Source organism: Brachyistius frenatus, unplaced genomic scaffold, assembly GCF_029030835.1.
Source record: "Brachyistius frenatus isolate BFR_SWC_R1_liver_20210118 unplaced genomic scaffold, ASM2903083v1 Contig_328, whole genome shotgun sequence".
Lineage (NCBI taxonomy): Eukaryota > Metazoa > Chordata > Actinopteri > Embiotocidae > Brachyistius > Brachyistius frenatus.
Window position 1 is genome coordinate 49,660 of NW_027210927.1, and position 15,211 is coordinate 64,870.

The window sequence follows — 15,211 nt, forward strand, 5'->3', positions numbered from 1 at the left end:
TGTACTTTTCCTTTATTATGAAAATAACTGCAAAAGATTGATTTGATGTGTTTTTCATGTCTAAATGCATCAACTTTGACACTGTTTCAAAGATAATCAATCTTCACGTTCCCTTCTTGGTTTTTCTGTCATTATGAGAAAACATAAACATGACAAATTCCTCGCAGAACGAACGCTGGTTTCACACATATTAACAGCGAAGATACGACTGCAGAGCTTCATCCCCACTAGCCGGCCACATTCCACAGCTGTGTGGCTCAAGGTCCAAACACATTCATGTCTTCAAAGTCAGGAACGCCTTCAAATATTAATTCAGGGGATTCAGCGAGTTTAAGTCAGATCCCGACGACCTTCAAAGTGCTTTCGCAAAATGAAAAGAGGGCTCAAAGTTCAGCTGAGATTTAGAACACTTTCATCCAGGTTTTGTGGGATACAAATACATCACTTCAAGTGGACATCATAAGTGTGTCTTCTCATGCTGGAGTTGATCTTAACTGCAATATATTTTGCACAAGGATGTGTGAGAACAGTTGTTCCAAAACCATTCATTACATAATTGTATGTATATAATATTTCCGTCTCTTGGAATGACAGTGTTGGCCTGAGTCTGACCGCTGATAGATCCAACTATTCGGCTGTTTTGTGCAGATATTCACGTTCTCCAAAGGATGAATTCGATGGACCTGTTGATGATCCCCTGACTTTTCATCCAGCACCACCAGGATATTTGTATTTGATGTCTTGAAATATCTAAACGACTGTAACATGGGTCAGCATGACTTTTTTGAATTGTTCCTCTAGTCTTAATCACCTCCTTACCTTTCTTGCAGCGCCACCAAAGGTTTGTATACATTTCTGTCTTTAATTTACAAGAACAAGACAAAAATAATGAAAGACAGAACCTAACTGTTTTTGTCTGAACATACATGAGAGTTTTTGATCTTACTGTATATTCACAGCTGTGAGTTTTCTAAGCTACATTCAATCAGTTTAATAAGTCACAGGTGGACTTCAGGCAACTTCTAGACACATCTCCAGCACAGTTAAAGTAAACATACACCTGAACACAGTTTGGATCCACAACAAAGCCTCTGACCGCTTTTGTAAACGACAAGTTTTTTCATTTTCATATCGCTACAAAAAAAATACCTAAAACACGTTTTTCCTTGATTATCAGAGGTTACTGGGTGTAGATTGATGGGAAACTGTACATTTTATCCATTAAAAATTAAATCTGTGTGCCGAACATGAAGGGGTCTGAATACTTTCTGAAGCAACTGTATGTGTTACAAAAATCATCGATTTTGTTAACTTCAACTACAATCTTTCCACATTTCATTAGAGCCTGCACGTTTCCAAGAGGACCAGGCTTTGAGTTTCTGCATCAGTCCACCTGATGTGTCCATAAGCAGCCCGAAGGCCTTCAATCCCTGCCAGCTCCAGCACGGATGCTGCCTTTCTGACTCGGACCTCCTGGGAAGAGGCCCAAGAGGGAAAAGACCATTCTGCCCCTGCAGTGATTAATAATATATCAGTTTTATTACACCTCTGCAGAAATCATAACTGGTCTGCGTTTCACTCGGACAGACACTTCACAGACTGGACAATGTCATGAGGTCAGAAGTCAGGCAGCTCAAACATCTCAATGCTCAGATGTCTGAAGACAAAGAAGGCAATTTGTGTTCTTGGTTCACAGCCAGCAGAGTCCTTCAGATGTTGGAGGCTTTGTAATATTCAAAACTAGTGCATTTTTCAGTTGGAGGAAAAACAGACAGGAATTCAATGCACAAAAAGTTTGATTTGGGGATTTTAACTAAGGGTATGACTTTGACTTAAAAAACAAAACCAAAACAGACAAAGCCAGGTGTTATCACACATGCAACAGGGGACATCCTCTTTCTTCAAGAAACTCATCTTAAACCTTCTGATATCTCATGCATCAGGAGACCGTGGATGAATCTTATATTTCACTCTAAGTTTTCAGATTGATCAAGAGGGGCAGCTATTATTATCGGTAAATATACAACATTTGAACCTCCAAAATCAGTCGAAGACCCAAATGGTCGCTTTGTAGCAGTCTCAGGCAGGCTATTTAATACCCCGTGATATTAGCAAGTATTTATGTCCTTTTCTGGGACTATGTTAGATTCATCACCCACCTCTTCTCATCTCTCCCTCATAGACAGCCATTACTTGATCCTGGGAGGTGACTTCAATCTTACTCAAGATCCCAATCTTGACAGATCTTCCTCCAGACCATATACCATCTCAAATTCTGCAACAGTACTGAAGACTTTTACAGAACAACTTGGCTTCAGTGATCCATGGAGAGCCGCTAATCCATCTGCAACGTCCATCACACATATTAAAGAATTGACTTCTTCCTCATTGACAATAGACTTTTACACTGGACCAGCTCCAGTACATACTATAGTATCATGATTTCAGACCATGCCCCGACTTCAATTGACATGTTTTCCTAATCATTGCCTCTTATCGAGGCAATGGAAGCTATCTCCCACAATACTATCAAAAACACAATTTAAAAGATTTTTGTCAGAAAAAATTTCAAACATTTTACATGTCTCAGAATGTAAATAAACCCCGTCACCGTGGTAACCACACCGTCGATCTGGTTCTGTCGTATGGCACGGAAACTGAAAATGTAATAGTATTTCCTCCAAACCCTGTTTTGTCGGACCACTTCTTATTAACATCTGAAGTTACAATAATGGACGACACAGCATGTGGGAATAAATCCCACTACAGTAGATGTCTGTCAGATGATGCCGTGGCCAAGTTTAAGGAAGCAGTTACATGTTTATCCTCTTCGATGCCGTGTGTTAAAGCAGTGGAAGACATCTACGTTGATCTTAGTCCCACACAAGTGGATCATCTGGTAGAAAACACTGCAGTATCTCTGCTACAACTATAGATGATGTCGCCCCTCTGAAGAAGAGAGTCATGAACCAGAGGACGTTGTCTCCATGGTACAACTCAGAACTACGCTCTGCTAGGCAGCGACTAGAAAGATGGAAAGGAAATGGAGTTCCACTAATTTAGAAGAATTTCACCTGTCTGGAAGGAGAGTCTAATAATATATAAGAAAGCTCTTCGTAAGGCCAGGACTTTATATTATTCATCATTAATAGAGGACAACAAGAACAAACCCAGGTTTCTTTTCATCACTGTAGCAGGCTGACAAAGAGTCCCAGTTCTGTTGAGCCCTCTATTCCTTCAGCTCTCAGCAGTAATGACTTCATTAACTTCTTTACTAATCAAATTCTTCCTATCAGGGAGAGAATCGGGCCGACCCTTCCTGACACCATCACTGATGTGATGTTAAGCACAGCAGCACTGAAAGCAACTGTAGGACCAGATGTATACTTGGAACATTTCTCTCCTGTTGAGCTCTCTGAGTTAACTAGAATTATTTCTTCATCTGGATCCTCTAGCTGTCTGTTAGATCTCATCCCAACTAAACTTTTTAAGGAAGTCTTCTCTTTAATTAATATTTCCATATTAGATCAGATCAACCTATCTATTGTAACCGGCTATGTACCGCAGGCTTTTAAAGTGGCTGTAATTAAACCTTTACTTAAAAAGCCGACTCTTGATCAGCTGTTTTAGGAAACTACAGACCAATTTCCAACCTGATGTTTATTTCTAAAATCCTTGAAAAAGTTGTTGCAAATCAACTTTGTGATCATTTACAAAGGAATGATCTGTTTGAAGATTTTCAGTCTTTAGAGTTCATCATAGCACAGAAACAGCTCTGGTGAAAGTTACTAACGACCTTTTATTAGCCTCAGATAATGGACTCGTCTCTGTACTTGTTCTTCTGGGCCTCAGTGCTGCTTTTGATACGATTGATCATACGAACTTATTACAGAGATTAGAAGACGTTACGAGGATTAAAGGAACTGCATTAGACTGGTTCAAATCCTACTTATGGTAGGTAGGTAGGTAGGTAGGTAGGTAGGTAGGTAGGTAGGTATATACTTTATTAATCCCCGAGGGGAAATTTTTTCGCCACAGCAGCATACATACAGGAGCAATAATAGAAACAATAGAATAAAATAATAATAGAATAGAATAATATAATAGAAAAGCAATAAAATAAAAATATAAATATAAAATATAAAATGCACAGTACATACAGTATATATACAGTACATTAAATATCTATATATATTATATACAACAAACCAATAAACACAGTCAACATATATATATATATATATATATACATACGGTACAGTATATATCTATATATATAATATACATATAATATACAAGCAACCAAGAAACACAGTCAACAGTGTTTTTGTACTGTGATGGATTTTGCCAGAGGTGAGTTATTGTAAAGTCTTATGGCAGTGGGCAGGAATGATCTCCTGTATCAGGAATGATCTCCTGTATCTGTCCTTGTGACAGCGGAGCTGGAGGAATCTTTTAGAGAAAGTGCTCCGCTGTCCCTGCAGCAGGTGGTTGAGAGGGTGGACAGAATTATCCAAGATGGACAATAGTTTGTTCAGCGTCCTCCTCTCCACCACCTTTTCCAGACTATCTAGTTTGTAGCCGATGATGGAGCCGGCCTTCTTAACCAGCTTGTTGAGTTTGTTGGTGTCACCGGCTCCAATGCTGCTCCCCCAGCAGACCCCAGTGAAGTACAACGCACTGGCCACAACAGACTGGTAGAACATCTCCAGCATCATGCTGCACACATTGAAGGATCGAAGTTTCCTCAGAAAAAAAAGTCGACTCATCACCTTCTTGTAGACAGCATTGATGTTGGTCTTCCATTTCAGTCTGTTGTCGATGGACACACCCAGGTACTTGTACTCCTCCACCATGTCCACCTCCTCTCCCAGAACTCTCAGCGGTTGTGGAGCCGTCGCCTTCCTCCTGAAGTCGACCACCATCTCTCTGGTCTTGGCCACGTTCAGGAGCAGGTGATTATCAGATAGATTCCAGTTTGTCCATGTCAACAATGAGTCTTCCAGACAAACAAGAGTTAGTTATGGAGTTCCACAAGGCTCAGTGTTAGGCCCAATACTTTTTACTTTCTACATGCTTCCATTAGGAGATGTCATCAGGAAGCACTGCATCAACTTCCATTGTTATGCAGATGACACTCAGCTATATCTTTCTATAAAACCAGATGAAACTAATCAGTTAGTAAAACTTGAAGCCTGTCTAAAAGACATAAAGGCCTGGATGACCAAAAACTTCCTGCTTCTAAATTCAGACAAAACAGAAGTTCTTGTACTTGGTCCTAAACACCTCAGAAACTCTTTCTGTAATCACTTAGTTACTCTAGATGATGTTGTCTTGGCCTCCAGCAAAACTGTGAGGAACCTTGGAGTCATCTTTGATGAGGATTTGTCCTTTAGACACCATATAAAGCAAATCTCCAGAACTGCCTTCTTTCATCTACGTAATATTAATAAAATCAGGAAAATCCTTCCTCAGCGTGATGCAGAAAAACTCATCCATGCGTTTGTTACTTCTAGACTAGATTATTGCAATTCCTTGTTGTTAGGATGTCCAAATTACTCATTAAAAACCTGCAGCTGATCCAAAATGCTGCAGCAAGAGTACTGACAGTATTTAACAAGAGAGATCATATTTCTCCAGTTTTAGCTTCTCTTCACTGGCTTCCTGTTAAATCAAGAATAGAATTTAAAATTCTCTTGATGACTTACAAATCTCTACATGACCAGGCTCCATCATATCTTAGAGATCTTATAGAACCATATAATCTCAGCAGAGCACTTCTCTCTCAGTACGCTGGTCTACTTGTGGTTCCTAGAGTTTCCAGAAGTAGAATGGGAGGCGGAGCTTCAGTTTTCAGGCTCCTCCCCTGTGGAACCAGCTCCCAGTTTGTGTTGGAGGGGCAGAAACCCTCTCTAGCTTTAAGATTAGACTCAAAACGTTCCTTCTTGATAAAGCCTATAGTTAGGGCTGGCTCAGGTAGACCTGAACCAACCCTTAGTTATGCTGTTATAGGCCGAGGCTGCTGGAGGACCTCGTTACATGCTGAGCTTCTTTTCTTTCCTCCTACTCTTTAACTGACTCATACCTCACCATCTTCTTCTCTCCCATAGTTTCTTCTTATTATCTGTTGTCTCCATTCAGTTCCTTCGCTCGTGTAGTTTCTGTTCTTTCTTTTCCAGATGTCCCGTCATGTCTCTGCTCTGTGATTGTCATCTCCACCAACAGTTCTTCTCTTCTATCTCTATGCTGTCCTTTTCTCTCTCTGCTCTCCTCTCACCCCAACCGGTCGAGGCAGATGGCCGCTCACCTCTGATCCTGGTTCTGTTAACAGATGCTCCGCCCACCCCTGAGCCTGGTTCTGTTAACAGATGCTCCGCCCACCTCTGATCCTGGTTCTGTTAACAGATGCTCCGCCCACCTCTGATCCTGGTTCTGTTGGAGGTTTCTTCCTGTTAAAGGGAGTTTTTCTTCCCTCTGTTGGAGGTTTTTCTCCCTTAAAGAGGAGTTTTTTTTCCTCCTAGTTTATGTGGGAATTGTTGAATTGTTGGTTTCTCTGTATAATATTGTGATGTCTTGCTGTAAGGACTTCAATGTGTTAAGTGCCATGAAATAACCTGTGTTGTGATTTGGTGCTATATAAATAAAGTTGAATTGAATTGAAGTGCAGATTTAGTTGTTTTACCTTCTGTTCATAATGAAGCAAGATGTCTTCTACGTCTTGCAGCAAACTTGATATTTTAGTATCTTAAAGTATAAAAACGTTTGTTAATTTTGTTTAAATCTTGGTCATTTGATGTAATACTTATATTTCTGTCCATCCTTATAGCCAGTAGTTGGATTTAAGTCGAATTCAACCACAAACGAAGTGAATAGATCAGGTCAGCACATTGTTTCTTCAATTTGGACAAAATCATGTAAAGCTGCACGCAGCTGGTAAAAGATCAAACTCAAACAACACCTTATTTTTGCACTGACTCCACCCCACTTTAAGAAGTGTCAGGACCCCGGGACTCCCCCTCCACCTATCAGAGGCTCTGACTGCCTCCAAATCTCCACGCGGCTGAGCGCATTGGCTCCGTCGCGCGTCAGTCTGCTTTCAAGGCGGCGTGTGGGAGGAGCTGATGGGTTTGATGAAGGGAAGGGAAGGGAAGAGGCGGTGCGGCTGTCAGCGGTGTTCCCTGTCCTCCGCAAAAGTCGGCTGTTGTTGCTTTGAGTCCAACTAAAACGACTGTTTGTCAGAGCGACGCGCGAGTGGATGTTCAGGTAACTGACGTCCAGTGAAGCGCGAGCCGCTCCTCACCTCACTTTGACATCGATGTGTTTTGGGGAGAAATGAAAAGAGCTTTAGATCAAGGAGACTCGTGCTTTCGAACATTTTCTTTCCACGAGCAGCAGCTCGCTTTCTTCGCTTCTCAACACGCACCAGGCTTTCCGCGCCTTTCGATGTCTTGACCACGGAGAAGACAAGTCAGATTGGGACCGGAGAAGACTTGTTGCGCGTCCCCGGGGAGCGCACCACTTCGGTTTTTGTCCAAATCGGTTGTACCTGCGTGTGATGCTTTGATTTGAGTGGTTTTAGTGGCGCCGGGACGGACTGTCGGCATCAGCTCGGTCTAACAGCCTGGACTCATTCCGGATTGGAGCTCGCTGACAATGAGGATCTGTTCATAATTAAGGACATTGGGGTGATTAGTTTCCTTCAGGCCACCAGAGCTGCTTTGGAACCGCTGACGCTTTAGGGAACCAACAACCCGTTTCTCCCGTCAATGGCATCCACGCACCGACAAGACAAACTTTATTCGGGTCGGATCCAACGAGTTGATTAATCTTCCGTCCTCCGCTTGCTTCAAGTCGAGCCTTCCTCTTCGTTGACATGTCTGAACGGGATGAAGGTGGAGACGCGTTGTGCGGCGACGGGGCACCGGAGTACATGCCCAGAGCGTCCCGTGGTCGGCGCAGCGGTGTCGTCCTCCCCGGGGGCGGCCAGGACACCGACACCATCCTCCTCGAGTCGGCGAAGGCAGCACCTCGCCGGAGCAGTATCATTAAGGTAAAGCGCTGTTTCTGTGGCTCACCAGTTGTTTTGGCTCAGTTTGACCTGTAACCTCCTGAAGAGACTACAGGAAGCCCGAGTAGCCTCCAGCTGACTGGACCCATTTTGTTCAAAATGGTCAGATGTGGTGTAGAATAGCAGCTTTGGAGATATGCTAATTAAATATGAATATTGTACATTGTTTCAACAAGTGGGCAATTCATAAATGAGTGAAGCTGGAGGAAAACATTTCACAGGTCTGCTTTAAATTTGGTGCCTTTCCAATCCCCGGAAGACCAGTTCGTACCTTTTTGTGTCATTGTGCCCGTTTTTGTGTTGGACAGGCGTGTGTGTGTGTGTGTGTGTGTGTGTGCGTGCGTGCGTGCAGCTGCAGCATATCGCGGCACACCTCCGCTGATTATCCACCATTTTGCGTCCTTTTAGGCACATCACGTGCGTAATTTCAAATTCCACGATGTCCGTGTTTGTCCTTTGACGGGTTTAAAAGCAGCTATACCACATTCTCAGATGAGATGACATAGCTGAGCAAGGGGAAACAACTTTTTGACGCAGCTGCAGGGAGGGGAACGGCAACTAAAAGCCCAGCAAGGATTCATTTTGCCTTCCAAGAATGACATGTCTTTAAGAATGAAACGGCAATGACGGGAACAATCTCAGGCCATAGGCTCATCTTTAAACTGGAAAGATTGTTTTATTGTGGAAAGACACGTCATCTGTTCACCTCATGACATCGTGGTGACGTCACACCTCTCCAGCATCACCTGTGCTCAGGTTGTGAGGAGGATGATATTTAAGGGGTGATCATGTGTAGAAGTGCTCAGCAGGAGGCTCCTCACCACAGGTTATGCTTCAGGTGTTGCTGTTGTGGTGGAATGCAACAAAGTAGTCTGCACTTACAAATATTCTCCTAAAGTTGCGTACAATCTTAAGCCACTTGTACTTTATTTGATTTATTTACATTTTCTGCTACTTGATACTTCATACGCTACATACTTGTACTTAACTGTATTTTCAATTCAGTTTTATTGACATGGCGCCAAATATCAACTGAAGTCATCTCGGGGAACTTTACTTCAGGACTTACAACATTCTGTCGGACAGCTTTGGATTTCTGGTTTTCATTCTACATGACCAAAAATACAAGTTTATTAAATGTGACGGGTTTAACATTGAACTAGTGGATCCAAATATCACTCATAATCCATAATTAGCAATACAAAATTTAATAAAAACAAAAACAAAGTTAACATCTGAAATTCAGGTCAGACGAGGCGACAGTGGCGATGCGTTTTGTTCAGAGTTGTGCTGATGATGTCGATGTCACTCCGGAGAACTCGCAGCTCTCCCTCAGAAACAGCTGCTCATGTTTTATTAGCATAAGCTAGCTGCACTACATGTTTCATGGTCTTTGCCTAAAGAGCAATCTGTAAGATGTTTTGTTTAAAAAGTGTAAAGATGTACTAAATCTTTCCTCGGTATGTGAACAAATAGCAGAGTTGATGTTTCTTTTTAGAGATGTCTGCCCAGTCAGCACATTTATGTCACTGCAACGTATTTGTGATGTTTTCAAAATCCGCCGGAAAGACGATGTATGAGATCGTTTGCTCATCACGCCGACGTCCCTGAGACATCGCGGTCGCTCTTTAAACGTTGCACTTGAGATCTCTCTGCGACCTGTATTTATACATCCTTCCCACCTCATTTCGACCTTTTGCAGATCTCAGTTTATCGTTACATTACATTTCATTACATTACATTTCATTTATCTGACTCTTTTATCCAAAGCGACTTACAATAAGTTCATTTCAACCATGAGGGTTCAAACCAGAACAACAGGAATCAAGAAAATACAATTTCTTCCAGAAAGCCAAACTACAAAGTTCTATCAGTAAGTTCTATTTTAAGATACTAAAGTTCTACTGTTCAAGGTAAAGGAGGAGGAGTGTGAGTGAATCTAGGAGGTTAAAGACCAGTTGAGCTGCTGCATTCTGGATGAGCTGCAGAGGTCAGATGGTACTAACAGGTAGACCTGCCAGGAGGGAGTTACAGTAGTCCAGATGTGAGATGACCAGAGCCTGGACCAGAACCTGGACCAGAACCTGCGCCTCCTTCTGAGTGAGAAGAGGACATACATGTATTCTCCTGATGTTGTGCAGCATGTATCTACAGGAACGTGTTGTTGCAGTGATGTTGGCAGTAAGAGAGAGTTGACTGTGGAGTGTCTCCGAGGTTCTTATCAGTCAGGGTCGGGATACCAGAGTTGTTGAAGGTAGTAGTCAGGTCGAGGGTGGGAGAGTCTTGTGTATTGAAGACGTCTCACAGCTCTCTGCAAACTTCATCAGCCACGCCTTCCTCCTCTCATCCGGACATTGAACAGAGAAGGTGTACAGTCCACCATATGCCAAGTGCAGCACCCATTCTACCCTGGGCTCTGTATCCATGGTGATAATGGATTAAACTAAGTGAAAAATTCAGGGGCAACCACATACTATATTGAAAAAATACAGAAATATTTAAAGTTTTCAAACAACGACTCAGATTATGATAACGCACATTGTGATATAATCTGTAGCATATTGTAAAATAATGACTTAAAAATCACAGCACCAGTGGTGAAGAGGAGACCTCCAAACACGTATTAGAGGTGGACAATCACATGTATTTCTTTAATAATAGAAGATGTTTACATTTAGATCTGGATTTAAAAAAAGATACATTTATGTTTTTATTGTTTCATAGCAAATAAATGAAAATAGCAAATAATATCGTATTTGTGGGCCTACACTACGGCTGAGTTATTGGTACATCTCACAGGGCCGTATGTCCTGAGTGTGAGTCCCTGTTTGGGCCCCTGGACACCTGCAGTCATTCATCACATTTATTTTCAGTCAGGCACTAAATGTTTTTTTTTTTTTAATTGCCGAGTCATACAGCATCCCACAAACGTGTTGTTTGTAATTCTCTTAAACAATTGTCATTCTGAATTTCTGTCGCTTATAATTCAGGAACGGTCAGTTTGAGGCAAACAACAACAATGATCATGTTAGCCTCTGTTTTCAGAGCAGAGGGGCGAACTATAAAGTGAGATTAGTGGCTTAGTGAGGTATGTTCAGACTAACACAGAGGTTGTCAGTGTCACGAAGGTGGATCTCTTTTAAGCTGGCTAGATCACCATGGTAACTGATGCTGCAACTTGACCTGGTAAGGAGCAGGTTAAGTTGGCGATATCGGATCAAAACGTAAGAAAGTACCACCTACTGACCAATCAGATCTCTCTGAAAATGTTATCACCAACTGGAGAAAATCTTGTGGAGCTTGGTACACGGAGTGAGACAGTCCTCTGTGGCGTGAGGCAGTAAGACAGTGAGACAGTCCTCTGTGGTGAGATAGGCAGAATGTTCAGAGACTGATAAACCTCTTTGATTTTTGAGGTATAGATTAATATCATGTTTTTCACTGATATCTGGGACTGATTGATGAAGTTATAAGATATGATAGTAAACCTACCTCGCTTTGAATTATGTTTTTATATTTATTTGTTATTTGCTCCTTTTGACGCTCTTACTTTTTTGTTGGAAAATCTTCAGTTCATAATTATATGGATATGGCTCTATACATGTGTCTTTAGGAAGTGCCCCAGTGCTGTGATGAGTTTAGATCTTGATTCCAAATGCATGAGACAGAACTGGAGGTCAAAGGTGAAAAGGTTTATTGAGCAGAATGGAAATGGATATTACTGCTCAGTGTCTGTCAGCTGTGTAGAGATGAGCGAGGCAGCGCAGGTTAAATGTGTCCGTCTCAGAGGATGGAGGTGGAGGTAGGTGGTCCGGGATGACTCCAGGGAACACTTCAGGAGACGAAGAGCAGACGGCGACTGGCAAACATGCTAACTGGAACTGAGCAGAGAAAACAGAAGTCAGACTCGAAGGATTTGGGTGAGATCAAAAACTGACAGAGCTCCTTGTGATCGGAGTCGCAATACTGCCGTCACTCAAAGTTACAAAAAGACCCTCAGGACGACTTAACAAGACCCTAACAAAACATACACTCTCACACGCAATACACACACACACGGACAGACACACACACACACACACACACACACACACACACACACACACACACACACACACACACACACACACACACACACACACACACACACACACAGTCGTGGGAAGGTCTGGTCAGACATCTCCCTGACATGCCTGTGTTCGCTGGCTTCCCACTGAGAGGCTGAAGGACACGTCTCTATCTCTGCTGTTGTGTTTGGACTGCCACAGAACCTTGAAGCCTCACAGTTCCAATGTGCTTCTACCCACAATCTCAGACTTTGGTGGGTTTGAATAAGATAACTAGAGAATATAAGTGGTTCATGTGAGTTAGATCAAAATCTGACAGAACAGCGATTTGACCAACTTATAAATAATTTCCAATCACATTATGTGCAACAGGCACCGTGTTATTGGCATTAAGAATCATGTGCAATAGCCTCGGCTGCATGTTATTACTCCACCTTTTCTTCCCTCCATCCGACCAAACCTCATACCTACGGTATCGGACTTCCTTTTTTTCTCCCATCAATTGACAATATGCCCACTAGGGGGCGCTGTGACCATGAAACATAAGCATTGGTTGGATGTTGTTTGCACAAACTCACAGTTTCCAACATTTTGATTAGTCTTCGTATTCGCCAACGTTGGTCAACGCAGGCATCCACCCGATCCTTCTCATACTGACTTCATGGATCTATGACGGAGTTACCTGAACTCGTTCTTTGCTCCCATCAGTATTTTTATGACAACTCGGAGGCTCTGCCACAATGAAATGTAACTATGGGGTGTAATAGGTTTCCTGCCCATAGACTGTATATTGAGGTAGACATAGTTTCCAGGTCTGAAATGTGATGTCGGTGCAGAAGAGCCTTTAAGTCCTCTAAAAAGCATCTGGCTCCATAAACTCCTATTAACCTTCTCGGTGACCGGAAAAAAAAATTATGAATGTTCTTGTTCTGCTCATTCAACCTGCTGGCGTTCCTTAAAAGAATAAAAAAATATGCTGTACTCAGGACACCTTGGTGGACACGTGCTGATTGGTTCAAACGAACACTAGATATTCTCTATGCAGCGTGGCCACAATCATTTACGCACCAGGATAATGCCACATCTTACGCATGGTAAAATTCAAACAAGTCATAGTCATTGTGGTTCATCTCCACTTTAAAAGTGCAAAGTGAACAAATGTGCCTTTGATCCATTATGGAAAGTCATGGAATTTCATATCAAGTCCACAGTGGAGCCATGTTGATGAATGATACGACTTTAATTTGGTCCTTACTCAGACAGAACGCCATGCGAGCACCTCAACCCACTCTGCCTCCGTCTCCTCTCCCATCCAGCTGCTCTGTGTCTGAAACTCTCCAATCCCACTTTCTTTCTTTTATTTGGCACCACGTTAGTGATTTCTGTTGTTTCCCTTGGCATTGTTCTCACTCTGCTCTAATTCTCCATCTGCCTCCTGCTGTGCCGAGAAGTGAACAATGATTTGTTCCCAGTGTACTCCTGGAAACCCATCAAGAGTAATGACAATGCAGCCCCTGTGATTGTGTGTGTGTGTGTGTGTGTGTGTGTGTGTGTGTGTGTGTGTGTGTGTGTGTGTGTGTGTGTGTGTGTGTGTGTGTGTGTGTGTGTGTGTGTGTGTGTGTGTGTGTGTGAGAGCAGTGGTGGCCACTGAGGGCCCTCTGTCTCCCCGTATCATTCAGCTACTGGTGCACATCTCTCGGGGAACAGACCTCATCACAGCTGCTGGATTGTCAGGATTGTGTGAACGAGAGACGAGACGAAGCCGTTTGTTAGTGTTATCATCCTCAACACGTGTTCATCTCTCGGCCCTGGAGGAGTTCAAAATACTAAGATTGAGAAAACGACATTTCTTCGCCTCTCGGTATAGAACTCCAGTACACAAAGAAATGTTTAGGGGAGATGTTTGATCACGGTGTCGGGATTTTAAACTACTGTGTGTGAAAATGGAAAAATCAAGATTCACTATTTGTTCCCCTTGCACGTACAGCCTATTTAATTCATCTTGGTCTTAAAGGAGAATTTGTGTAACCATATATTTTCAATTCATTTGTCTGCTGCGGCTCTGTGCATAATGTTAGATTTGCTCTTTAAACCTCTGTTGTAGACATTCGGAACAACAAGGATTTGCATAAAACGTTGTATCAGGACAAAAAGCTTCATCAACCCGTTGCTGCTGGGTAAACACATCTATGAACAAAACGTGATCAACTTTCTTGCTGAACTAATCATACATATTTTCAGTAATATTATTTTCACTCCAATCAGAGGCTGCACAGGTGTTAACTTGTTAGTTTCTATTATCTTAGCTATCTGGTGTCTTCTTTTTCACTCCTGTATCATTAGATTTAGCTGCTACATTATTTATGTGATATACAAATTCAGATACGAACATGTTGGCGCATACAAGTTATTTTTTAAAATACAAGGAACACGAAAATTTGGTTAAATATCTTTAGCTATTGCTATCTCGCCAACTACCCAACCAACCTTTTTTTTCCCCACAAATTTCCGTGGCATGGTATTTGAGGTAAAATGATCTTTAGGCTATATTTATTATTGTAACTAAAAATGGCAACAAAGAAGTTAATCAACATGTTCAACTTTCTTGCCCGTTTGAACTGATAATACATTCATTTTAATTAAATGCATTTATTTTACAATACAATGATTCAGCTGCTTTATTATTTATATATTTAATGTAAGCTACTGACATGTTGGATCAACAAATTATTTCTTTTAATTCAAGGAACAGGAAAAAAGTGAGATTCTTAGTTACTTTGATTTGGACTTGTAGGGCAGCATAACGGGGACTTCAATTTGTGGTTTGTAAGGTGAAGTGACTTTATAGTAAAGTCAGAAGCTGTATTTTGTCTGAATAATGCACAGACAGCAGAGGGCGTCGAAAATATATTGTGTTTTGTTATTTTTCAAAAATACAAGAGGTGCCATTTACAAAGCAATCCTGTGTGCTGCTGCAATCAGAACTACGCATTGTAATCTTGGTTGGATTTTAACAGTTTACCAGATGACAAGCGTTCCTTGTGTAGCCTGAGACTTGTATTTCTGGAAGGTAGAA

General features: G+C 41.9%; 1 protein-coding gene across 1 annotated transcript in view; it reads left to right on the forward strand.

Annotated features, from left to right (window-relative positions):
- The first annotated feature begins 7,246 nt into the window (after window positions 1-7,246).
- The window catches only part of plcl1 (phospholipase C like 1), an 81,219-nt gene continuing 73,254 nt past the window's right edge, over window positions 7,247-15,211 (forward strand). The window contains exon 1 of the mRNA XM_069723451.1: window positions 7,247-8,050. Within this exon, the coding sequence (XP_069579552.1) occupies window positions 7,874-8,050 (177 nt within the window). The 5' untranslated portion in view covers window positions 7,247-7,873. The remainder of the gene's footprint in view (window positions 8,051-15,211) is intronic.